This window comes from Carya illinoinensis, chromosome 6 (assembly GCF_018687715.1).
Source record: "Carya illinoinensis cultivar Pawnee chromosome 6, C.illinoinensisPawnee_v1, whole genome shotgun sequence".
Taxonomy (NCBI): Eukaryota; Viridiplantae; Streptophyta; class Magnoliopsida; order Fagales; family Juglandaceae; genus Carya; species Carya illinoinensis.
Genome location: NC_056757.1, coordinates 26646467 through 26672937, shown reverse-complemented (window position 1 = coordinate 26672937; position 26471 = coordinate 26646467). Strand labels below are relative to the sequence as shown.

The 26471-nt window shown below is 36.5% G+C and overlaps 2 protein-coding genes across 2 annotated transcripts; both read left to right on the top strand.

The window, feature by feature from the left end:
- The first annotated feature begins 568 nt into the window (after nucleotides 1–568).
- Nucleotides 569–3637, top strand: LOC122313746 (ultraviolet-B receptor UVR8). The gene is made up of 8 exons (XM_043128959.1): nucleotides 569–947; nucleotides 1099–1251; nucleotides 1366–1524; nucleotides 2017–2175; nucleotides 2415–2546; nucleotides 2638–2724; nucleotides 2983–3078; nucleotides 3148–3637. Exons 1-8 carry the CDS (start codon nucleotides 734–736, stop codon nucleotides 3330–3332), a joined length of 1185 nt encoding a protein of 394 aa, XP_042984893.1. The 5' UTR covers nucleotides 569–733; the 3' UTR covers nucleotides 3333–3637.
- Nucleotides 3638–5446: 1809 nt separating this feature from the next.
- LOC122313604 (AMP deaminase-like) lies at nucleotides 5447–24717 on the top strand. Its single transcript, XM_043128750.1, has 19 exons — nucleotides 5447–6106; nucleotides 7786–7988; nucleotides 10565–10781; nucleotides 11082–11260; nucleotides 11406–11457; nucleotides 11587–11714; nucleotides 11803–11982; nucleotides 12181–12248; nucleotides 12421–12563; nucleotides 12827–12888; nucleotides 13215–13328; nucleotides 20302–20442; nucleotides 22361–22513; nucleotides 22639–22692; nucleotides 22772–22879; nucleotides 23053–23226; nucleotides 23291–23371; nucleotides 24036–24134; nucleotides 24223–24717. Exons 1-19 carry the CDS (start codon nucleotides 5632–5634, stop codon nucleotides 24289–24291), a joined length of 2700 nt encoding a protein of 899 aa, XP_042984684.1. The 5' UTR covers nucleotides 5447–5631; the 3' UTR covers nucleotides 24292–24717.
- Nucleotides 24718–26471: the final 1754 nt, after the last annotated feature.

The following is a 26471-nucleotide window of genomic DNA, read 5'->3' as shown; positions in this document are numbered from 1 at the left end:
TCACTTGATCCGTGACAAAATTCAAGAGGGTAGCATAAAAATATTTTATGTTCCAACCTCCAAATAGTTGGCTAATCTTTTGACCAAAGCTTTGTCATCTGTTGTCCCTCACTCTCACTTATCCAAGATGGGAGTTCTCAATCTCCACTCTCCATCTTGCGGGGGGGTATAGGAGCATAATACATCACATTTGAATAAAGGGAAAGTGTCCATTATTAAAGAAAGATAATTTCCATTCTTCTGTTATTTTTCTATTATTTACTTTTTTATTTGTTGAGCTGCATAGAGGGACAATAATTTATTTTTCAGTTTATAGGTTGTTAGAATATTCCTTTTGTAATTGTATATGGACGAATGTTCTGCTTGGTCACTGAAATTTTTCAAATGAGAATTTTGAATTTTTAGAAGAAATATTAAAATATTATATTTTAATATTATTATTATTTTAGAATTTAAAAAAGTTAACAAAAAGTTAAATTATTTATTATATTTTATATAAAAATTTAAGAAAATTATAATAATAAGATGAAAATTTTATGTTTAAGATGAGAAATCTTGATCGCCAAACCAAACCGGAGTGTACAGTTTTAATTCAATTGATTTAGAGAATATTTTCTCTCCATTTTGTTACACAGCCCGCTGGATCAAGATTGGCTTTTACGGCGGAACCCATGTCCTGATTCGGGTTATTTGGTGAAGAAGCGGAAGAGCAGAGAGAAGGCGGTGAGTGACGATGGAACAGAATGAAAAAGCAAATAGAGCAATTCACGACGGAGAAGAGGTACAAAAGATATGGAGTTGGGGAGCAGGAACTGACGGGCAGCTGGGCACTGGCAAGCTGGAGGACGAGCTCCTCCCTCAACTTCTTCACCTTCCTTCTCTCACCTCCTCTGGACCCATCTCTCTGCTTGCCTGTGGCGGCGCTCACGTCATCGCCTTGTCCTCCGGTGCCACTTTCTTTCTTTTTCTCCTACTCCAAAAAAAAGAAAAAAATCCCTTCTTTCTCTTCGAAATATATTCTTTTTGTTTCTTTAGTTGTTCTTAGAATCTAAAACTGGTTTAGTTGATCCTCAAAAATTAGTCAAAATCACTTCGTAGGTGGGAGGGTGCTGACTTGGGGAAGGGGTACGTCTGGTCAACTTGGCCATGGGGAAATGATTAATAGCTTGTATCCTATGCCTGTCACTTCCTTGCAAGACTACTTTATTACCCATGTTTCTGCCGGCTGGAGCCACTCTGGTTTTGTTTCAGGTTCGTTCTCATGCAATTTTTCAGTTCGGAGCGGGGTTGTGATGTTAATTTTGATACCCAATTTGTTGTCACTGAAGATTGCTTTTGATATTTGTTATTCTTTTATCATTTTAGATGGTGGGTGCCTTTTTACTTGTGGAGATGGCTCCTTTGGTCAGCTTGGGCATGGCGAATATCGCTCACATTGCTCTCCTGTAAGAGTCTCACACTTTTTGAATGAGCATGTTAAACAGATAGCATGTGGCATGCGCCACTCGCTCGTCTTGTTGGAAGGTAAATATGCATGGTAAATCTAGTGTGCTGTCAGTGGTAACGTGCTGTTGCATAGAAATGCTGTTCAATAGGATGTGTGATATGTGTTCCCCCCCTATACGTTCAAAGACTTGTGTTTCATTTATAAAACAAAGAAACCAGCGATAGATGAACCAGAAAGATGCATTTTCATCAAGAGTTTCTTCTGTGGCTTTGGTTAATTCCTTGATCTACCATATGATAGATGTACAGAAAAAAGTAATGATTTGCGGCTGAAAATAAGACGAGGAGAAAGTAATGATCTAGAGACAGAACTTTAAAAAATGATTATTTTCTGCCCTCTTTTCTAGTGGCATTGGATTTGGTTGAGAACTTTGAAGCAAGAACTGGAGGAAAAAATTAGACTCGTATGGATATATACTACATCTATGAAGGAGTAGAAGTCCCTATTGTAGTAACCCAATCACCCTCGTCCACTTCAAGCTCTAATTAACTGGTATCAATCTGATGCAGGATCTCAAGTATATGCATTTGGGTCCGGGAAGCGTGGTCAACTAGGTATCTCCATGGATAGGATTAAATCTGTTAGTCTTCCTGAAATAACTCATGGATTGGAAGATGTGAAAATTATTAGCATAGCTGCAAGTGGAGATCATAGTGCAGCATTATCTGGTGAGTCCATATTTTCTCTTGCTTGATACAAGAAAAAAGTTACAACATGTAATTTATACATAAACATTGATAATCAGCTGAAAACTTTATATGGAATGGTAAATGCTTTTTACCCAAGGAGCTTCTAGTGAAACTGATTCAAAGTTTTTTTTTGACCCAATGTAGAATCAATTTCAGGTTTTACATTTATTCCACCCCAGTAATTTGTTTTTGTTGTTGGATCTTCTATGTTGTGTCAGTTGATGGGCATCTTTACAATTGGGGAAGAGGGTTCATTGGCTCTCCAGATTCTCACTTTCCTCAATTTTCTTCTTCTTCTTTCTTGTTTACTAGAGCCGCTCTTGGATGGAACCATGCATTAGCATTAACTGGTACGTACATACATATCCTTTTCATCAATTCTCTCTTTTTCTTTCCATTTATCTTCCGTTCTTAAGTATCAATCTTTGGCACTTTAAAAAGGTGATGCAGAAGTTTTTATGCTTGGTGGCAACTACCATGGAGTCCTTGGTGACCTTGAAAAAATGAGACCAGCAAACCAGTTACCTGGTAAGGCATCTTATTAGCTGGGAGCATCTAATCATTCTGGGAACTGGTTTATTGCTCTACCTGCTCCATAAACAGACTGGTTAATGACTAAGTAGCTGCAATTTGATAGTTCTGATGATAGGAAACTGCAATGGCTTCACCTGTTAAGCTGTTTAGTCTCTTAACTGCCAACAGTCGTGTAATATATCATTGCGGTAGTTGATGATTTACATGTTACAATAGACTCAGTAATTTGTGTATTTCTGTGTGTTCTGGAAGATTCAAGAGGAGCTATTCTGGAGAAAGTACCTAGTCTTGATGGGGTAAAAGTTCTGCAGATTGCAGCTGGAGCTGAGCACTCTGCTGTGGTAACAGGCAAGTTTATCATCTTTATTGTTTTATTTCTTTATTTGTAAGTTTCTAATTCATGGAATATGATTGCAGAGAATGGAGAAATAAAAACATGGGGCTGGGGTGAACATGGCCAACTTGGCTTGGGGAATACTTGTGATCAAACCAGCCCTCAGGCAGTGAGTCTGAGCGGCAATACCAACAGAGGTGCTAGCTTCAAAGTTTATTGTGGAAGTGGATTTACGTTTGCCATAATGCATCCCTGCGACCTGTTCTAATACTGATATAACCATGTATGTCGGGGAAGCTGCCCCTTTATGTGGTACCCCCACGTCTTTCATGGTGATTGGTTGAAGTAAATGGTCCCCACATCATAATCATTGTTCTTATCTGGTGTTGTTTTTTGTACATCATATGAACACTTAGGTTGTAGACATCAAATGTACAGCCAATGCAGGATGCTTATGCGTTGCGTGCTTAGCATGCTAATTTTAGTCTTATGTTCGTGTAACAGTTTTTCTACAACTTTGAATATTGGTTCTTCTACTACAGCTATTGTTAATATGATGTCTACTACAACTTAGCATGCTTTCACTTTAGCTATCGAATATAAAATGCAATCCATTTCTATATACCCTTCCATCTGTCCTAGCCGAAAGCCTACCCCATCCCCAACTAGAACCGCTTGGGAGAGACAGATAGAAGTTCCCCCCTCCCCCTCCTTCCTTCTTCGTCACTATTTTTCTTTCCCTTCACTAACAACCTCATCTCTCTCAACACTCATCCTTCAAGGCTGATGGCTCCCTTTATTTCTGGTTAAGATTTGCTAGATTTACCGCCTTCCATCCACACCAACCCACATGATGACAGCCACTAAAATCCTCTCCCTACTATATACCCAAAATTGTTAAGAGCGTACCATTTGAAAACCATGGGGTAGGTGTGAAGCATCGACCAAATGAAAGCCATTATGCTCTCTTAAATGGCAATGGTCTTTGTCAATGGTAATGTAGAGTTTATCGAATGCAAGCTTCTATGGCAATGGTCTTTGTCAAGTCTAAATTTTAACTAAAAGTTGAGGTTTAAAGTAAATATTAATGAAGATATTAATTAACAGTGGGCTATCGTTAAAATAATAATATAATATTATATATTTTAATAATAATTTTTTTATTTTATTTTACAGATACATTCCATATATTAATTAATAATTTAATTTTTATTTAAAATTATTTTTTTAACTATTTTGTTTCTTAACCTAATTATTCAACAAACATATTTAGAAATATTTTTGGAGTAAAATATTGTTTTAGAAATAAATAGTGGCCGACTAAATTTAGAAAAAGAAATGCAAATACTGTAGATCAAAAGTGAAGTTATGAAATTTTGACTACTCCAATATAGATTATTACTTTTGCTCAAGTTAGTTAAAATTTGACTAGGCATTGACATTTTACTGGGCACTAGCATTTAGGTTCGATTTGGCATTTGAAAATTTTCATTTCAAATTCAAAATTCTTATCTCATCATTGTAACTTTCTCAAGTCTCCATATAAAATATAATAAACAATTTAATTTTTTCTTAACTTTTTCAAATCTTAAAACAAATATTTATCTTAAAACTCAAAATTCTCATATAAAAATTCTCTATTACCAAACCGAACCTTAGTATTCAAACATTCAAGCACTATTTGACAAACTTCTACCTCAATCAACTCCCAGTTTTGCTTTGCTGATAGAAACATTATGCACATGTTATATGCATTCCTTAATATTGATAATGATATGATTAAATTTTGAATATAATTTTAAAATTTATAAATTAAATTTTGTGAAATAAAAAATATGAATGGCTGCATGATGTTTTGGTTTAGTAAGGAAAAATGCTAGTAGAATTGATAAAAATGATCGATAAAAATGACCAATTGGGTTTTTTAATTTTATTTTTTATTTTACTTAATGATTAAGAAACTAACTATTAGTGAATTGGTATTTTAAAAAAAAATTAAAAAATAATTTTAAAAAAAGAAAAAAATTATAAAAAATATATTTATATTTATAAAAATTTTATGTACATTCATTTTTTATATTATTTTATACACTTTACTAATATATATATTAAAAAAATTAATCATACCAATTAAATAATAAAATATATAAAAAATATATAAAATAACTGTACGTAGCATTATACTGATATTAACAAGTAGAGTACCTAAAAGAGTAATAAATAACGAGACGGGCCGTAGAAGGGGCCGGGCCGGGCCGACCGCCTAAATTTTATCAACAACCGGAAGTCATGATTGGACCTGAACAAAAAGTCAAGGGCGTGCAACATCTCTCCACGTGTAGTTGTGTGGGTCCCCGCATTAAGAAGCAGTTCCAATTCCCTGTTCCCAGGTCCCAGTCAGGCCAGTCAGCACTGCAGCGTTCCCAGTCAGGCCGTCAGCACTGCAGCTTTCGGTGAACAGTCAGGCGGAGGGTTCCTGTTTTTGAGTTTTCGTCACGACTTATCGGTCTCTTCATCAACTCTGATTGAGAATCAAACACAACGAGAAAATATCTTACTTTCCCTCCATGGATTCTTCAACATCGTCTCTCCACCTGGCCATGGCGGCCTTGGCGGGGGCCTCACTGATGGCCATCTCAGCCTTCTACATCCACAAGCGCAGCGTTGACCAGGTCCTCCAGCGTCTCATCAATATTCGCCGCAAGCCCACTCGCGGTGCCCATAATCGCTTTGTCATCGAAGATGACGAAGCAGAAGAAGTGCTAGAAGATGACGGAGGGTGGGGCTCCGACGGAGAGATGGCGGTTGATCCGAGAATGTTGTCCCGGAGTCTGTCGAGGTCCCTGGACGAGAATATGATTCCCCCTTACAGAATTTCTTCGTCGATGCCCAACGTGGCTTCGAGAAATGATTGGCTGGAGGAGGGCCCCGAGCCTGATCAGCCACTGCTGGGATTTAGGGCCCGAGGTTTTGGTTACTCTCTCGACAAACTCAATTTGATTCCCTTGGGCCTTCGACCTCTTCGAATGGATCAAAGAGACGGTATGCCTTATCATTTTCTGCTTGGATTCTTGCATTTACTCTTTAATAGTTTTGATTAGTTTTTTTAATAAAAAGTTTCATGTCGTTAAAGTTCGTAGTAATATCTTTACTGATATCATCATAAGAAGGGTCGACATTGTGAATGGGTACGTTTCTTGTCCGTTGCTAATCATTCGAGAAAATCACGATTATAATAGAGAGAAGATAATATGATAACTGTTTCTAACATTTTTTAAATATCGGAGGTGGGTTTCTGAGGATGCTTGATATTTCTCATCCACAATCTCCCTCTTCAATCTTTTTAGCTGGAAGAAAAGAAAAGAAATTACGGTAAGAAAATTCCACGGATGGGGAAAAAGGTAAAAGAAAAAGAAAAGCATAGGGTAGAAACTTTCAAGCAAGATTCGCTTGTCTAGGCGGGAAAACGATGGCAAAATGATTCCGCAGTCGGGTTCCTTTTTTTTTTTTGTGGGTGAGTGAACAGCTATGTTTTCAAATTGAACCATCATGAATGTTTAGGGTCCCGTTTTATAAATAAGGAAAAATATAGTTGCAAGCACAATTGTGCACTAATCTGTATACTAATGTGATATGATTAGTCAAAAAGTAGATTTTATTAAAAATAGTGTTAATTTAAATTTTAAGTATGAATAAATCAGTATTGGTACACAGATTAGTACGCGACTGTGCTTGTATGCACCAAAACTCTATAAATAAACAGTTTCATCTCATCACATCTCATCTTATTACAATTTTTTCAAATTCTCACATAAAATATAATAAATAATTCAATATTTTTAAATCCCAAAATAATAATAATATTAAAAAATAATATTCTAATAATATTTTATTCAACTTTTAACTTTTATCCACCATCTCGTCTCATCTTACTATCCAAACAACCTCTTAGTGAATGGCTAACGGATATATCACCAATATTCAGGGTTTGTCCATAATAAGCTTTTTTACTCATCATCCCACACATTACACATTACACTTGTTTTTATTTTTATTATTTTGGTTTTATTCTTCTTAAACTAATTGAATTCTTCTACTCATTATCCATACATTACATATTTGGTAAAAGAAAAAATTAAAAAAAAAATAAAATAAGCATGGTGTGTGGTATGTGGGGATGATGAATAGAATTTCCGTCAATAATTTAGCCAAGATGCCAACCTTAGGCTCTCTCTCTCTCTCTCTCTCTCTCTCTCTCTCTCTCTCTGTGTCCCTTTTTTTCTCGAAAAGTGGATATAATAAATTGAATTTTTGACTCTGAGTTGATGTCATTTATCTTTTTGAAGATGTTTGTGCATGCTATACATTTTAGAAGTTAGAAAGGAATAACAATAAACTGCTGCGTCACAACATGTTTGTATCTTTTTCTGTATCTTGCTGAACAAATTGAATACTTCATTGGAGAAAAATAAAAAATAATAATAAAACAAATAAAAATCGATTCCTTATTTCGGTGTCAATACTTTTTATATATATTTTTTCGTAGGATAATAGTCTTGTTATTGCCAACATAAAGATCTAATTCCATGATCTTGATGGATAAATAATATTCAAATCATGTTCCCCCTGTTTGAGGATACTCTACTGGGTTTTAAGTAACTTTTCAATTGAAGGACATTTTGGAATCTAAATTGCACCTAGTTTTGTTTTCCTTTGGATAGGAGAGGATCAATTTGTGAAACATTCTAGTATGGATTCAAGGATGGCATCTGTTGGTAGGCTAGTGACGCCAAGATCCCCTGGTGGCAATACTTATGATAATGCTGAAGATTCTGGTGAGGAAGGAACTGAACTTGCATATGGGGACGAAGTGCTTTTCAACTATGGATATATAGATATTGGAGCTGAACTCACAAATGCACAAGTATGTGTACTTTTTTTTTTTTTTTTGATAAGTAAACACAATCTTATTAATAATAATAGGCATAGCCCAAGTACACAAGATGGTATACAAGAGATAAGACCTATCTAGGTGGCTATAGTAGTCACTAGAAAGTCATGTACATTTTGTCCATTGAAGTCTATAGCTAGAGACCACAAGAATAAAGTACTGAAAAATAAGATACGTATCTCCTCCATAGTCCGCTCCTTATCTTCGAAAGTTCGTTCATTACGCTCTTGCCAAATGCACCACATAATAGAGATCGGTACCATCTTCCACATAGCTTTGATTTGTGGATCGCCTCCCGGCATCGCCCAGCTAGCTAATAATTCCACCACTGACTTCGGCATCACCCAATTTAGTCCTACTCGGCTGAAAACTTCACACCACAATACTCTAGCTGTCTCACAATGTAGCAGGAGATGATTCACTGACTCACCATCTTTCTTACACATACAGCACCAATTAGTAATGATTATCCGACGCTTTCTCAAGTTATCGGTAGTCAATATCTTACCCAGAGCTGCTATCCACATGAAGAAGAGCGATTTGGGAGGCGCCTTATTCCTCCACAATCTTCTCCATGGAAACGGAGAGTTTGGTATAACTGTAAGAGCTTTATAATAAGAGCGAACCGAGAAAGTACCCTTACCCGTAGGTTTCCACCATAGCTTATCTTCTTGCAAACCATTCGGCTCCATAGAATACAGGAGGTTAAAGAACTCCGCGAAAGTGTTTAGTTCCCAATCATGTGCTGCTCTACAGAAAGTGACATTCCAAACGACTTGATCCCCTGCGCGAACCACTAAGTCCGCCACCGAAGCTTCTTGATCGCAAGCCACTTGGTATACCGATGGAAAAGAATCCTTTAGTGCCTCCTCCCCACACCAAATGTCCGTCCAAAATCTTATACGCGTGCCCTCCCCCACCAAGAGGTTAGTATGATTGACAAACATCCCCCACCCTCTTCTTATTTGCTTCCAGATCCCCACTCCATACGCTCCATTCCCCTCTCTAGTACACCATCCCCCCCATATATTGCCATGTTTTCTATCCACTACTAATTTCCATAAAGCTTCCGGCTCCATATTATATCTCCATAACCATTTCCCTAGGAGTGCCCGATTGAAGGTTCGCACGTTCTTTATCCCTAATCCACTTGAAGCAATTGGTCTGCACACCTTATCCCAACTAATTAGGTGAAACTTGAATTCATCCCCCAAACCACTCCAAAGGAAATCACGGTACAATTTTTCGATCCTTGCCGCCACAGAAGCTAGAATTGGGAATAAAGACAGAAAATAAGTGGGTAAGTTAGAGAGAGTACTCTTTATCAAGGTCACTCGGCCTCCTTTCGACAAGTACAATCTCTTCCAACCAGCTAATCTTCTTTCTATTTTCTCGATAACTGTATCCCATATAGCTATTGCTCGTGAAGCCGCCCCCAACGGTAAACCCAAATATGTCATAGGAAAGGTGGCTACCTTACACCCCAGGTGCTAGCCAACTGACGAGCTCTACTAACATTCCCAACTGGAACTAGTTCTGATTTATCAAAATTCACTCTCAAACCCGATGCTGCTTCAAAACATAACAGTAGTGCTTTTAGTGTCCTCAGTTGTTCTTGCTCAGCCTCACAGAAAATTAGAGTGTCATCTGCAAAAAGTAAGTGAGAGATCGAGATAAAGCCCCTATTCAAATCACCCACTGAAAATCCAGCCAGCATACCATTGGTAACAAGCGCCGTTAACATTCTACTCAGGGCCTCCATGATGATAACAAAGAGGAGTGGGGACAATGGATCCCCTTGTCTTAAGCCTCTCGAGCTGTTAAAGAATCCTTCTGGACTGCCATTAATCAGACTGGTATATGTAAGCTGGACTTCTAAACCATTTGTATTTATTTTTATAATTATCATTCAGTTTAAGGCAAAGACGATAATAACTTCAATCTTGTGTCTATAGTTTGTTTTTTGTTAGTGGATGAGCCACGTTAAGGAAAGTACCTGTGTAATTATTTGGCCATTATTTCTGTTTCTGTGTATCAAATGGAAAGTACATTTTGCAACTTCAAGCTACTAGGGGTTTTGCATTTGTATCTGAAATTACTAAAAATGATGCATCACTCAAATTAGTAACTACAAAAAACTAACCCTTTTACCTTCATTCAATTATGTTGTTAAGATGGATGAAAAATTAGTGATGTGACACAATTTTTTTTTTTTTTTGATTGGTAATCAAGTGGGTTTATTCAAAATAATAGGCAAATCCCAAGTACACAGGGTGATGTGACACAAGTTTGACAGCGGGATCTTATTGGAGGGCGCAAATGTTTATTTTTGGTAGTTTGAGGATGCAAAGTGTGTTTATCTCTAGGTGTGATTATTTTTTTTATAAGTATCCGTAGGTGTGATTATGAAGAACAGAGTTCACAAACCAATCGAAATGAGTGTCAGTCCTCTAGCAAAGAACTCAACAGATTGTAGTTATTTTTTATCTACAAGTGGTAACTAAAGATTACTTGCAATAATATTGTTTTGCTGATTGATGGACTTGCAGGATGTAAATACAAACAATCCAAACATGTGCACTGTTCCAATAATGGATGATCGCGAGAATGGTATGCAAGATAACATGTCCGGGGCAACTGTTAGTGTAGCAAAAGCGGGTTTTGATCTTTGTGGAAATGGAAAGGTTGATGCAGCTTCAGTGCACATATTAGGGGATGATCCTAAGTCTTCCAACACTAATTTACCTATGAGAAAAACACTGCATGGTAACTTTGACTTCCTTGTCCTAAATAGTTTAATGGGCATTTGTTTCTTGTTTCATCTCTTCCAAATCCTATTGACATTTGCATTTGTTTTTTTATCTTGTTTGTCATTGGGTGGTATTGCCAATTTTATACTTCTCGATTTTAATTAATTGCAATTAATTTGAGAGTAAATAACATGTCATCAATACGGAAACAGACCTGGTCAACCTTTTGAAGTGCACACTTGTTTTAAAGATATTATTTGAAGAGACTATTTGATGCTTATTTTTCTCTTATATAAACATAAAAATATGGGTTCAGAGTCAACAAGCGTAGAAGAGGAAGATGTATGGAGAATGATTTGTGAATGTTTAGATTTGCGTAAAACTTATGTCTACCGAGAAGAGGTTGAACCATGTATGAGGGAAGTTGTGGTGGAATCTAATACATCAGAGATGAGCAGGGATCCATTTCACTTTGAACTCGCTGAAGCAACAGCTGTGAGCTATTCTTTCCTTGTTCATGGTGTGCAGATTTTTTTAAGATTCCAATGTATTAAATCAAGATGTATATTCCCTTAAAATACAGTCATTCATTTGTTTGTTAACCTTTTATCTTATATTTGGGTTGTGGTTTTCCAAGCAGCACTTTTTCAAAATGGAAGATGGAGTTGTTCATGTTTACGCCAGTAAACATGGTAAGCATTGAAGTATTCATAGTTCAGTAAAAGTAACTATGCTTTATTGAATATTTGACGATTATCCTTTTAGTTTATTAGATACCTTTTTTATAGGTATATTTAAGCCTTATCTAATTTTTAACTCAGATACTGCTGATCTTTTCCCTGTTGCAAGTTCAACACAATTTTTTACTGATATGCATCACCTTCTAAAAGTTCTGTCTATTGGAAATGTTAGATCTGTGTGCCATCATAGACTCCGATTTCTTGAGGAGGTACCATTTTGCAACCTATCATTTGCACTTCTATTTTGTGTTTTTCATGTTAGCCCATGTTGGTAACATATGTCTGAACTTCATACAGAAATTCCGCCTTCATTTGTTACTAAATGCAGACGGGGAGTTTCTGGCTCAAAAGAGTGCACCGCACCGTGATTTTTACAATATCAGGAAAGTTGATACACATGTGCATCATTCTGCATGCATGAACCAGAAGCATCTCCTTCGCTTCATCAAGTCAAAGCTTAAAAAGGAACCTGATGAGGTAGATTCTGTTCTCTTTTTTTTCCTCCCTCTCCAAACCCCTTTTTCACCGAGTTAGGTGTTTCAACCTACATAGATGAGTGAAAATCAAAGAATGTTGCTTTACTATGTCTTCCAAATGCTGTCCCCCTTCTCAGTTATATCCAAATGTCTTCAAAATGTTGTCCCCCTTCTCAATTGTTGCTTTACACTGTGGCAGGTTGTCATATTCAGAGATGGAAAATATATGACCCTTAAGGAAGTTTTTGAGAGTTTGGAATTGACAGGGTATGTGCAATTATATTTCTCTTGATTTCTGTTTGTCAGAAGAACCTCTTTCTCTCTCTCTATGTGTGTGTGTGTGTGTGTGTGTGTATTTCTTTCTTTCTTTCTTGGGCTTCTAAATGCATTTTCTCATGGAAGTCTTTGTTTGTCTAATTGAAAAGCAATTGCACTGCAGGCATGATCTGAATGTTGATTTGTTGGATGTACATGCTGATAAAAGCACTTTCCATCGATTTGACAAATTCAATCTTAAGTATAATCCTTGTGGACAGAGCAGACTTAGAGAGATATTTTTAAAGCAGGACAACCTTATCCAAGGTATGGTTCACAGTTCACAGTTAAACCTGCTTGTTGCCTTCATAATCTTTGATTTTTGCAAACTAGAAAGAGAGTAATTGCATTTGGAGAAACTTTTGGAGATAATTCTAGCTTTTCATTTGATTAAGTCTTTCCATTCCTTGTGCAATTGCTCTGTCCTCCTTTACTCTCTCTGGTTTACTTTTTTTATGAATTAATTTTACCATTCGACATTATTTATGTATTGCAATCTGCAAAGCTGAGTGTTTGAATGAACATTACAGGTCGGTTTTTGGCAGAAGTAACCAAGCAAGTTTTGTCAGATCTTGAAGCAAGCAAATACCAGGTTTTATCATATGGAGTTTAAAGTATATAATGTCAAATTGATTTTATTTGGAATACTTTTCTGTTGGTGGCCCATTTAATCAATTTTACTGGAGATCATGCAGTTTAATATATTTTAGTTTACCTTGTGATCAAGAATAATGATATTCATACTACTATTTTCAACTTTTGTGGATTTTGTTTTTGGTTTTGCCCATCTCTTAGTAATGCCTTCATTTACCAGTTCCTGAGCACAAACCATTTGTCACTCCAATTAGACTCTCTTCTACTTCTCCATATCACAAAATATTGGTCACTTGCTAAAGAGTTTTTTGTTTGTCACTTCAGATGGCAGAGTACAGGATTTCCATTTATGGAAGGAAACAAAGTGAATGGGATCAGATGGCAAGTTGGTTTGTTAACAATGAAATTTATAGTGAGAATGCCGTATGGTTAATCCAGGTATCTAATGTTGTCAGCTTATTGTTTTTGCTTTTTCCTTTTTTATCTCTGTTAGTTCTCTGGGGTGTTTGTGGTTTGTTTTGTGCAATGGGGTTGTATCGGAAGTTACGTATTGATCAGAAATTTTTTGAGATGATAAAAGAGAATGCTTATGGTGGAGGATGCTGATGCTGTGGTCTGGTTAGCTTGTGCTGTTGGAGATGGTTTAGGTACATGGCAGGTTTTTGTCCGTATTGGAGTTTGGTCATGATAAAAGAAGGGGTTTCATTGTTGTTCCAAAAGGTGTGAAGGGAGACGGGTGGTGGAGGTTTGGAGATTTGTTGAGGGAACTTGTCCCTTTTTCCTCTGTTCAGCGTGATAAAAACAGGGTACCCGTGAAGGTTGCTTCTAGTCCAATTGTTGTAGAGAGTCGTAAGGGCACCTTTGCTGAGGTAGTGAAGAAGGCGCCCTTGTGTATGGAGGGGAATAAGGTGGTTAGAGGTAAGACTGGTGAGAAGATTTTGTTGCTGGGAAAGCAGGTGCAGAAGTTTGTTCATCTTCTCAAAGGTGGTGGTTCGAATTCCATAGTTAGTTCATCAGGAGATAGGAAGTTTTTCCATTGAAGGCTATGTATGAGGCTTTGTTGGAAATGAAGTTGAATGTGGACTTGATACTGAGTTGGGTTAAGGTGGGCCTAGGCCCGTTGGCTTCTGAGTGTAATTTTGCTAAGGATTCGCGGTTGGGCCTTAATGGGTTGGAGAATGGGCTGAATATTGAGGAGACTGGGATAGATAAAGGGAAGACTGTGGTGGATGGGCCTGGTTTGGCCAAAAGCCCGATAAGGGCTTGGAAGGCTAAGTCGGATTCTGGTATTTTGGGCGTATCGGGTTTGGCTTCTTCAAGCTCGACGGCGCCGCCTATTGTTCCGATGAACGCAGTTGTGGCACAGACTTTGTCGCTGGCCTCAGGCGATCCTCCTAGTGATTCTCTAATCAAAGTTCTGTCGCCGGTGGTGGAGGAGGGTGTTTTAGAGTTTCGGGAGAAAGAAAATGATGTGTTTTTACATACAGAAGATATGGAAGAAGGGGAGTTGGTTGAAGCTACTAATTGTTTGGGGGGGGGGGGGGTTTCTCTTAATCAAGTAGATTTGTTAATCCCTTTGAATCCTATTGTCCCTCCGAAGATTATTGGTTCTTTGTGCTTTGAGAAGCCTCTGGAAATGGTTGGGGGTCTTGTGGGAGATTTTGATGATTCTGTAGTGGTTTTGAAGGAGATCCAACAGTAGGCTTGTTTTTCTGAGTTTGTGCAGCGGGATGGGTCCTTACAAATGGTGATTAGAGAGGCTGAGGGTGATAAAGATGACATTGGCAGTCCTGTTCCTTTATGTTCTATTCATCTGAATCAAAATTCCAGTTTATCTTCAGATTGGGTGTTTAAAAAAGTTGACAAATTACAGGAGTTTTTGAGAATATCATGTGTAGGGCATGAAGAGCATTTTAAGGCTCTTCTTATTGCTATTGAAGCTGGTAGATCCACTGCTGTGAAGTCAGCAGTGAAAAGGGATAGGGAGCTAAAGCGGTTAAAAAGTTCCATTAATTATGATTCTAAGGAGGTAAGTGTGGGGAGGGGTAGGTTGAAAGGGAGGGGTCTTTGTCTTCTAATGAAGCCTAAAATTCTCTCTTGGAATGTAAGGGGGATCAACTATGTTAACAAACGTCTTCGAATTAGATCTCTTCTTCAAAGTTGGAAAGTTGACATCATTTGTCTTCAAGAGACAAAGCAGTGTTTTATAGATAGACATATTATTCGTAGTTTGTGGGGCTGTTCTTTTGTGAGGTGGTGTTATTTTGCTTCTTTGGGTGCATTTGGAGGTGTGCTGTTGATGTGGGATAAGAGAGTGGTGGAGTTGGTAGAGGAGTGCATTGGGGATTACTTAGTGGCAGTTTCTTTCAAAAATATTGAGGATGGGTGGAGGTGGGCTTGTGCTGGAGTTTATGGCCTAATTTAGACCGTTATAGCTGTTTTTTGTAGGAGGAATTGGTGGGTTTGTATTCTTTATGGGATTTACCTTGGTGTTGGTGTGGTGACTTTACTATTGTTTGGTTTCCTAGTGAGAGAGAGGGGGCTACATTGTCAACAGTTTTTATGGAGGATCTTTCGGAACTGATTTTTGAGTTGAATCTCGTGGATCTCCCTTTAGTAGGGGGGGGCTTATACTTGGTCTAATAGTAGAGGGTGGTCAAGATTGGATAGATTCTTAGTTTCTTCTTTATGGGAGTCTCATTACCCGAACCTATGTCAAAAGAGGTTGGATTGTGTTTGTTCTTCCCTATTTTGCTTGATTGTGGGGGTATTCATGGAGGTAAGCGCCATTTCAAGTTTGAGAATATGTGGCTTCAAGTTGATGGATTTGTGGAGAAGGTTAGGAGCTGTTGGTCCTCTTATTCTTTTTCTGGTTCTGCTAGCTTTATTGTGGCTGGAAAATAAAAAGCTCTTAAATCTGCTCTGAAGAAGTGGAATGATGAAGTCTTTAGACATATGGAAGTGCGGAAAAATCTTCTTTGGAATGAGTTGCATGCATTGGAGGGCTATTAATGAGGATCCCTTCTTAAGGAAAAATGAGGTTGTGGCTGAAATTGAGAAGGTTTTATTGTTGGAAGAAATTTCTTGGAGGCAAAAATCTAGGTTGTTGTGGCTGAAGGAGGGGGATAAATGTTCCAAATTTTTTCATAAGATGGGTAACTCACATAGGCGTAATAATGCCATTGAAGTCCTCCATTCGGGTTCTAATGTGATACAATCACCTAAAGAGATTCAAGATCATATTGTGAAGTTTTATGAAGAGCTTCTTGCTGAAACTGCAGAGCGGTGACCCAAGCTTGATGGTTTGAGCTCTGATCAACTTGAATCTGATGCTGTAAACTGGTTGGAAAGGCCATTTGATGAAGAGGAGGTGCTTCAGGTGGTGAGAGGTATGTGTAAAGATAAAGCTCTAGGTCCAGATGGATTTTCTATGGGTTTTTTTCAAGAGTGTTGGGATATAGTGAAGGATGAACTGATGCAGATTTTTAGGGATTTTTATACTGGTTTTTTAAGTTTGAAAAGTCCTTAAGTGCTACTTTTATTGCTCTCATTCCAAATATTGTTGGTGCTTATGAGTTGAAAGATTTCCATCCTATTAGTCTAGTAGGAGGGATTTATAAAATTATTTTGAAGGTGTTAGCTAACTGTATGAGTATGGTGATGGATAAAATCATTTCAAAGCATCAAAATGCTTTCGTTCGGGTAGGCAAATTTTGGATGCTGTTTTGATTGCAAACAAGTGTTTGGACAGCCGCTTGAAGGATGGTATACGGGGGGTTCTTTGTAAGTTGGACATGGAAAAGGCATATGATCATGTATGTTGGGATTTTCTTTTCTATATGCTTAGAAGGTGTGGTTTTGGGGATAGGTGGTGTGGATGGATTAAACATTGTGTTACAACTGCCCGGTTTTCTGTTTTAGCGAATGATATATCTTGTGGTTTTTTTAAGTCTTCGCGGGGTTTGAGACAGAGGGATCCGCTATTCCCTTTTCTTTTTGTTATTTTTATGGAAGCTTTGAGTAGAATGGTGGAGGCTGCTGTGAGGGGGGTGTTCTTGGTGGTTTTTCGGTGGGAAACAATAGTAATGGTGTTATTTCTATTTCTCACTTACTTTCTGTAGATGATACTCTTATTTTTTGTGATGCTGATGTGTGTCATATTCAAGCTTTAAGAGCTGTTCTGTTATGTTTTGAAGCTGTTTCGGGCCTCAAGGTGAACTTGGGAAAGTCAGAATTGGTTCCGGTGGGTGAGGTGAGGAATGTCAACTCTCTTGCGGATTTGTTGGGTTGTAAAGTTACTTCTCTTCCGCTAAGATATCTTGGGCTTCCCTTGGGAGCGTCCTTTAAAGCTAGGAGGATTTGGGATGGGTAATTGAGAAAGTTGAGAAAAAATTGTCGGGTTGGAAGTGGCTTTACTTATCAAAAGGGGGGAGGTTAACTCTTATCAAAAGCACCATTTCCAATCTTCCCACATATTATCTTTCTTTATTTCCATTACTGGTGGGAGTGGCTAATCGGATTGAAAAATTATTTAGAGCTTTTTTATGGGGTGGTTTAGGGGAGGAGAATAAATTTCATCTTGTGAATTGGAATAGGGTGATTTGTCCATTAGTGAATGGTGACTCGGGGGTGAGAGATTTGAATCTTTTAATAAGACATTATTAGGGAAGTGGTTTTGGACGTATCATAAGGAAGGAGATGCTTTATGGAGAGAGGTGATTGACCGGAAATATGGGTTTGAGTGAGGGAGATGGTGTTCTAAGGAGGGTAGGGGGTCTTATGGTGTTTGCCTTTGGAAATATATTAGAAAGGGGTGGAACATTTTTTGAAAACATATCAAGTTTGAAGTTGGAGTTGGTGATAGAATCCAGTTCTAGTTTGATGAGTGGTGTAGTGAGAGACCTCTTAATGCTGTTTTTCCTGTAGTTTTCAGTTTGGTTGGTAATCAGCAGGTTGCTGTTTCAGAGGTGTTGTGTCGTGTCAATGGGGCTGTACATTGGAATGTTATTTTCACTAGAAATGCACAGGATTGGGAACTTGATGAGATTGCAGGTTTTTTGAGTTTTTTGTATTCTGTAGAGATAGATGCAAATGGGAGAGATCGGTTGCTGTGGAAACACTCGGGGAGCAATAAATTTTCTGTTAAGTCATTTTATAAGGTGTTGTCTGCTCAACATCATGTTTTTTTTCCATGGAAGAGCATTTGGAAGGTTTGTGTGCCGTCTAAAGTTGCCTTTTTTACTTGGACTGCTGTACTAGGGAAGATTTTGATGATTGACAATCTGAAAAAGCGTGGGATGATTATTATGGAATGGTGTTTCTTGTGTAAAAAGGATGGTGAATCGATTGATCATCTTTTTCTTCATTGTGAGGTGGCTAGGGAGTTATGGATTGGTATTCTTGGTAGAGTAGGGCTGAGTTGGGTTATGCCTAAGAGGGTGGTGGAGGTTTTAGCCTGCTGGAACAGAAATCATAATAGCTCTCATTTCGATGCAGCTTGGAGGATGATACCATTGTGCTTATTTTGGTATGTATGGACAGAAAGGAACGACAGATATTTTAACAACAGGGAAAGAGCAGTGAGGGATATCTGGAATTTCTTTGTGTCTTCTCTTTTTCAGTGGTTTTCTGCTATTGTATTAAAGGGAGAGAGTGTTCATGAGTTTTTGTTTTCTTTTCAGCTTTCTAGAATGTAATTAGGTGTCTCATCTTGTATACTTCCTGTGTACATGGGCTCCGCCTAGTTTCATTCGTTTCAATAAAGTTTATTACTTATCAAAAAAAAAATGTTGTCAGCTTATTAGTCGAGGATCTGCTGTATATGTGTGGTTATTGTTATGTACCATTTAAATACGGTACATAATGGTTATTTAAATATGGCTGTTAATGGGTGCCAGAGAACTAATGGAATGGAGGTAAAAAAGAAGAGAGAGAGAGAGAGAGAGAGAGAGAGAGAGAGATTTGGCATATCCCTGTACATTTTTTTTAATTTTTAATTCATATCTTGAACTGGTAATTAATGGACCTCATCCTGCATGCTGGAAGATCATATTTAAAAGTAATATTGGATCATTTGATCTTACTTCAAATTTAGATTGATGGATTTATCATTTATCTGAAAAGACATTTTTATAGGTTTTTATCAGAAAAGCATGGTTATGAATCAACTCAATTAGGAGATTTATGGTGGTACTGTTATTTTGCACATACAAGAGATGAACCACAGATATTAAAGAATAAGATTGCCACTATTCTGTGGCAAAATATTATATTGTGTATATTTTTTTATTGTATTATCAATGCAAGATCTGTTTATCCTGTGCCTCAATGATCTTGAGCTTCATGATAATTTATGCCAAGGTGTTTCTCCAATTTCAGAGGATGGTTTGGGAGTTCAAAACTTGCTTCTATTCAGCTGTACCCTTCTAGAGGATTGGCTCTAGCGGTACCAAAATGAGAGGAAGGGCTTGTAGAAAGCTCTAGTAGATTCCAAATTTGGGTGTGCCTGAGGTGGATGGTATTCTGATGAAGTACATAAGCCATATGGGTTGTGGTTATGAAAGAATATCAAAAGAAGATTGGGGGGGGGGGGGGGGGGGGGGGTGTTTGGTTTTCTAGTCATACTTGGCTTGTGATTGGTGATGGCTCTAGGACCAGATTTTGGCTCGAATTATTGTGTGATGGCAGGGCCCTCAAGGAAGATTTCCCCAGAGATGGATAGTATTACACATGCATGCCATGCCATGTAGCAGTTGAGCTGGTGTTGGTGCGGCATGCCATTAGAGTCGGATTGACTTGTGTTATGGTAGACCTCTTCACCAATTGGAGAGGAGCCCACAAATTGCAGAAGTGTGAAAGATGATTTCTATTTGCCTAGTATGTGTATGTGGAGAGAAAGGACTGAATAGAGAATTTGAAAAACCGCAGGTGGAAGTTGGAGAAGCTAAAAACTTTGCTTTTTGATATTTTATTTCTTGGCTAGCTTCTATAGATTGTAATGGGCTGAGTTTACATGATTTTTTGGCCTCTTTTCTATTTCTACTTAGGTGTTTCTCTTGTATATTAGCTGCGCATTGGGTCATTCCCTTTCTCAATAAAACCTTTGATTACTCAGGGGGGGGAAAAACTTAATTGGAATCAGAAAACGAAATGACTTAATATTGCATCACCTATTCAAAACGATCTGGAGCATCACTTTTTCTAAATAATCTTAATTGCCGTCTTCCTGGTAATTACATTTCCTTGTCTTCAGTCATTAGCTTGCATCGCAATTCTTTTGCATTGGCTTTTGTGTTCCGTTTACCAATGCATTATCAATTGCAACTTCCTTTTTAAATTTTCAGTGAGTTGTATAGCTCTGTCACTTTAATTGATTTCGTTTTTTAATTTTTGTATAAACTTTGATTTGCAGCTTCCACGACTCTATAACGTGTACAAGAAAATGGGAATTGTTACCTCTTTTCAGAATATCTTAGATAATGTGTTCATTCCACTATTTGAAGTCACAATTGATCCAAGTTCTCATCCTCAACTACATTTGTTCCTGATGCAGGTGAGTTGAATGTCTTATTTCTTGTATATGTCCTTATAATTGACCATTTAAAATCTTGGATTCTTTATCGATTCAAATGAAGTTACTATATAACTCATTCTGTACTTTGTTCATACTTTTCTATTGTTGAAATGCCTAAATAATCCTTGAGTTTGCAATTTATCAAAACATTCCCTAGGTTTTTAAAAGCAGCAAATTGGGTACTCAAGTTTTTCGTTTTGAACAAAGATGGTCAATTTGTCCTTCTACTGCACGTAATCCTAATAAAATTGTGTTAGCATCAATAGAAACCTAGCCATGGCAGCTCAAATCCACATATACAATACTTGTATACTCCCATGTCAATTAACAAAAGCAAATACTAAAAATACAAAAAAGGAAAACGCTAAACAAAACTAATCAAAATTTTAAGGAGAAAAAGGGGAGGAAGGGCGACCTTTCCCTTTCTTGATTTTTTTATAGTTTTAAATGAATTTGATTTTATATATATAAATATATATATATATATATATATTTTAATGTGATTTTTTATTTTTAGTTTATTTTTATCTACATGGCATGGCATCTTGGATCTTCAATATTTTTCATTATCCTGTTGGTGTTGGTGTGGCGTGCCATTAGAGTTGTAGATGGCAGAGGCACGGGCAAATAATGCAAAACCTGAGTACCCAATTTATTTTCTTTATGATGTTCAGTGAGTTTTAAATGAATTTGATTTTATATATATATATATATATATATATATATATATATATATATATATATTTATATATATATATATTTTAATGTGATTTTTTATTTTTAGTTTATTTTTATCTACATGGCATGCCATCTTGGATCTTCAATATTTTTCATTATCCTGTTGGTGTTGGTGTGGCGTGCCATTAGAGTTGTAGATGGCAGAGGCACGGGCAAATAATGCAAAACCTGAGTACCCAATTTATTTTCTTTATGATGTTCAGTGAGTTTTTGTGAAAAAGTTATGAAACCCAGTAATAAAATGAGGATTTGACCCTAAATTAAATTATTTAATTCACCTCTTTCCCATAAGTTTAAATTTTTGGAACCATTGATGATGGCCTATTTATTAAGGAAGAGTCTGGCAACACGTGAGGGAGTCTTAAGATTTGAATTAAATAATTAAACACCCCTTTCTCATAAGCTTAAACATGTGGAATAATTGGTGATTTAAAACAGCAATAGTATATTAATAGATAGGAGAGAGAAAATTAAGAAAGAGAATAGAAACAATGGCTTGATGAAAGGGAACACTAAAATCAGGGTTCTCCTCCTGCACAAGTACTATTTATAGTAGCCTCTCATAGTACAAGTGCAAAAATAACCCCCAACATTAAAATAATAAAATAACTGTAAATGGACCCAACACTACAACATCTACTTGTTTTTTTTTTTTTTTTTTTTGGTAAGTAACATCTACTTGTCTGTTGATTGTCTAGTAGTGTTGCGGCATCATAAAAGAGTTCTGATGACATCTGTTCTTGTTTTTGCATGGTTTTTTGTGATTTTCAATCTGTGATCGTGTGCCAATATAGAATTTTCTGTAGGTTGGCTTATGCCTTATTGCTGATTTCTATCTAATGCCACGTAAGACACTTGCCAGTCTGTCTTACTATTTGAATGAAGTAGCTGCTCATTGCTCAAGACTTACTTTTAGATACTCTTTTCCTTTGGACAGCCTTTATAGACTTTAATGGTCAAACTTTTCATGATTTTCTTGTATATTTTTCTACTCCTGGATAGGTGACTCTCTTGTATGCACCCTGTGTATTTGAATATGCCTTCGGCATTGATTAGTGAAGTTTTATTATTTATCATCAAACAAAAAAAATGGGGATTGACCAACATGACCGGCTAATATGGTATCATCTCAACAAGGTTTTTTGTTTTTTCGATGCAGGTGGTGGGTTTTGATCTTGTGGATGATGAAAGTAAACCAGAAAGGCGCCCAACTAAGCACATGCCAACACCTGCTGAATGGACCAATGAGTTCAATCCGGCATATTCCTATTATTCTTATTACTGCTATGCAAATTTGTATATTCTCAACAAGGTCGTACTATAGTTTATCTTCTCAACTAATCAACTACACCTTGCCTTATAAATAAATCTACTTATAAAAAAAATTAAAAAAATCTGTGCTTGAAATTGATAGCAAACTCTCTACTTTCTTTTCAGCTTCGTGAATCAAAAGGGATGCCAACAATAAAATTGCGGCCCCACTGTGGAGAGGTTTTTATCTACTGCTTTTGTTTTAGTTCCTATTCTTTCATGATTATTGAGATGCTTGTGATTTTTGCAACCTTTGTAGGCGGGTGATATTGACCATTTGGCTGCTGCATTCCTTCTGTGCCATAATATTTCTCATGGGATAAATCTGCGGAAATCTCCAGTTTTGCATTTGTATTACCTTGCACAGGTTGGGTCCAAGTGATTTTGCTCTCTCTCTCTCTCTCTCTCTCTCTCTCTCTCTCTCTCTCTCTCTCTCTCTCTCTCTCTCTCTCTCTCTCTCTCTCTCTCTCTCGTCATTAAACCGTCTTAGTTGTGCAAATGTTACACAAAAATAATTATTAAATCCCCTTATCTTTCCAGATTGGATTGGCTATGTCACCCCTGAGCAATAACTCCCTTTTCTTGGACTATCATCGCAATCCCTTGCCCATGTTCTTCCAGCGTGGCCTGAATGTCTCACTCTCAACTGATGATCCTCTACAAATCCATTTAACGAAAGAACCCCTCGTTGAAGAATATAGTGTTGCTGCAAAGGTTCGTTAAATATTATTTTTCATCATTTTTCATGGTCTTTATCTCATGGAATGATATTTTGCAGGTCTGGAAGCTCAGTGCTTGTGACCTCTGTGAGATAGCTAGAAATTCTGTCTATCAATCTGGGTTTTCCCATGTCACAAAGGTGAGGAACTTGACAAACAGAAATCTTTGATGTTGACCAATACATGCCTGAATTGGGAAAAACAAACCATTCACAAACCATAAATAAATGAGAAAACAGTGTCTAGTACCTGATTATACTACTGCACAAGGAAAAATGAAGGAGATAACTGTATATTAGCTGGTCTCCCTTTTTAAAAACATTTACTTATCCATCGTTAGGGCCATTGTTTGTTGCAGTGGTCGAGTTTTGGGCTCTCCAGCATGAGTGCTCAGGTTTGAGTCTAACAACAGTCACTTTGTGCAAAAATGTTAAAAGTGTAGCATTGGTCTCTAAACTAGGATCCAGTTAGATGGAACTCAGTACAGGGTGAATGGCCTCATTTAGCATCCAACTGATAAAAAAGTGCTAGGAAACAGGCCACAAATTCCACAGTTCCCTTATGTGGGGCAAAAGGAGATGAAAGTTCTTACTATGATTAGTGGATCCTTGCAAGGTTCTAATCATAGATCAGGCACGGGGTTGATATGGTAAGTTTGGTTTCATGCAACAGCCCCTTTTATTCCCATGTGGATGTGCATGTGTGTTTTTCGCATGAAGGAGAATAATTGCCAAATTTTGGTACTCTATAGTATAAATAATGAAATGGTAAATATTCCTATCATTGTTTTGGTTCCTTTTGCAGTTGCACTGGCTTGGTGATAAGTATTTTTTGAGAGGCCCTGAAGGAAATGATATTCGTAAAACAAATGTTCCCAATTTAAGGATATCATTTCGACATGAGGCAAGTTTTATGGATTTTTAGCATAAACCCTAGTATACAAACAGTTTTATGTCTGTTGTTTCCAGCTAATGAGGTAGATTTTTTGCAGACATGGAAGGAAGAGATGCAGTATATCTACTCAGGAAAAGCCAGGTTTCCTGAAGAGATAGAATCATGAACCAAACAATACAGAATTCATTCTTCGCACTTCCTAGGTGGATCCTACTGGCAATGAAAGGTGGTGATGAATTGCGTTGATATGAATACTCATGCGTGGCTTATCTCTGCAAAGTTCCAGTCCTCTGCTTCATTTAGTATAATAATTTGTTAGGAGTAGCAGTTTCCGGAAGAAAAGTTAATAAAGCTTTGAGGACTGTTACAAATTACAATTTTGCTAGACCAATATTGGCATATTCTCTCAGTAGAAAAACCCGTTGGCCGATTTGTTCAGGTCGAGTGGGTATTTATTTAAGATTTTACCAGTAAACAGTGATTTAGGAATTGGAGTTGCAATCTTTATTGCATTGATTTAGGGCATGAAACTTTGGGAAATGACTTCTCTCTTTGGAATATGAGTTTTGCTACCTACAATTATTTTTGCGTACCTTTTGTACACTCTACTGATATAATTGGCTAAAATAGTTATTTTATATTAAAAAAAAATGATGTAGTCAATTACATTAGTAGAGTGTAAAGTGATTGCAGATGAAATTTTTGTTAGAATATTTTGTAGTTTTCTGATTAAAGATGTCATATGATCTGCCGAGGATTCGGCCTGAATTCTTGCATCTTTCCTGACTTAAAAGTGGAGAACAACATCTGAAAAAAGTGACCCCTCAGTCGTCTCCATGAAGCCAGCTGCAGCAGCTTGTGCATTCGGAGTAATGGCTCCTAAGGTGCATTCTAATATCTCTTTATTGGTTGGCTTAATTTTGACATGTTGACTGGAAAAAATGTGTAACAGGTTTTTATTTTTTAATTTATGGGCGGCAAAGGTGGTGTTTACTATTTGAAAATATCGTCCAATAAACAATCAGTTAACAAAGGTGCCAAATTTTATTTGTGTTAAGTCACATCATTCCAAAAAATAGAAGAAAATAGACTCAAAATAAATCTTAAAATGAACTTCTTAAACGGTATTAATCAGTCTCTAAGTAAACATATATTCATTTTTGTTCAGCATTAGCAGGATTTAAATCTTGAGATGAAAATATACAAAAATAAATCTACTAAAAAGATCAGAAAATAATAAATAAATAAAAAAGTCACCCACTAAAATCTTAAATTTTAATAAAAAGAAATGATTTGTACAGTATTTGAATAAACTTTGGGTACCTTTTTCAAAAAGATAGACAAATTTGAAATTTATATTAAAAAATTTATCTTTTAATGATGAGTTTCACTATTTTTTAATAAGAGTATAAAATTTACACACCTAAGATTATCCAACGTGACTAAAAAAATAAAAATAATGTTATATACCACATTTTCATCTTTGTTTCTTTGTTTTATCAATTCTTCTCTTATTTATCAAACCTGATCCTAATATCCGTCGAGATTCCTGTCCTAGCTACCCTGTCCTATCATCTATTTAATGGGATTCGTCATTTAATGGGGTTAGTCATTTATTGATGGATTTTTGAGATTTTTTGAGATTTTTCTTTCAAAGAAAAATAATGATAAAGAATTATATAATAAAAAATAATCTAATAATAATAAATATATCATATTTATGTGATAAAATAAAAATAAAATGATAGGAATTTTACAAATATATATATATATATATATAGGAGCCTGCTACGTACACATATGATTTTCACTAGGGTTGATAATCGGACGGTCCGGACCGGATAAACCGACTCGACCGGCCACTTTTGGACTGAACTGGACCGAACCCAATCCGATTTGGTCCAGTCCGGTCCAATTTTCAAGGGACCGAAGGAGTTTTGTCCAGTCCTGGTTCGGGGGTTTTTCACTCCGGACCGGACCGAATGGAAATTAAAAAAAATTATTATTTATATATATTATTTATATAATAGTTGTATATAATTAATTATATAATTATATATAGTATAAAAAAATATTAATAGTCTGATATAAACTATAGTTATACTAAATCAGTATAACTAATACTTCAACAATAGCTATAGTGACCTATACTAATAGTCTACTATTAATACTAATATATTATTATATAATTTATGTAGTGATACTAATCACTATAATTAATACTTGTATAGCTATATAGTATATTTATCACTATAATTAATATAATTTAATTATCACTATACTTATATTTAATTAATATATATAAATCATTATAGTTAATACTTATATAGTTATACTAAAGCACTG

Excerpts from the sequence above, each read along its gene's own strand:
- LOC122313604 (XM_043128750.1), top strand. The coding sequence starts at position 5,632 with ATGGATTCTTCAACATCGTCTCTCCACCTGGCCATGGCGGCCTTGGCG. Across the intron at positions 6,107-7,785 it reads TCGAATGGATCAAAGAGACG|GAGAGGATCAATTTGTGAAA; the intron begins GTATGCCTTATC and ends TCCTTTGGATAG. Across the intron at positions 11,715-11,802 it reads GACTCCGATTTCTTGAGGAG|AAATTCCGCCTTCATTTGTT; the intron begins GTACCATTTTGC and ends AACTTCATACAG.
- LOC122313746 (XM_043128959.1), top strand. The coding sequence starts at position 734 with ATGGAACAGAATGAAAAAGCAAATAGAGCAATTCACGACGGAGAAGAG. Across the intron at positions 1,252-1,365 it reads CCACTCTGGTTTTGTTTCAG|ATGGTGGGTGCCTTTTTACT; the intron begins GTTCGTTCTCAT and ends TTATCATTTTAG. Across the intron at positions 1,525-2,016 it reads CTCGCTCGTCTTGTTGGAAG|GATCTCAAGTATATGCATTT; the intron begins GTAAATATGCAT and ends AATCTGATGCAG.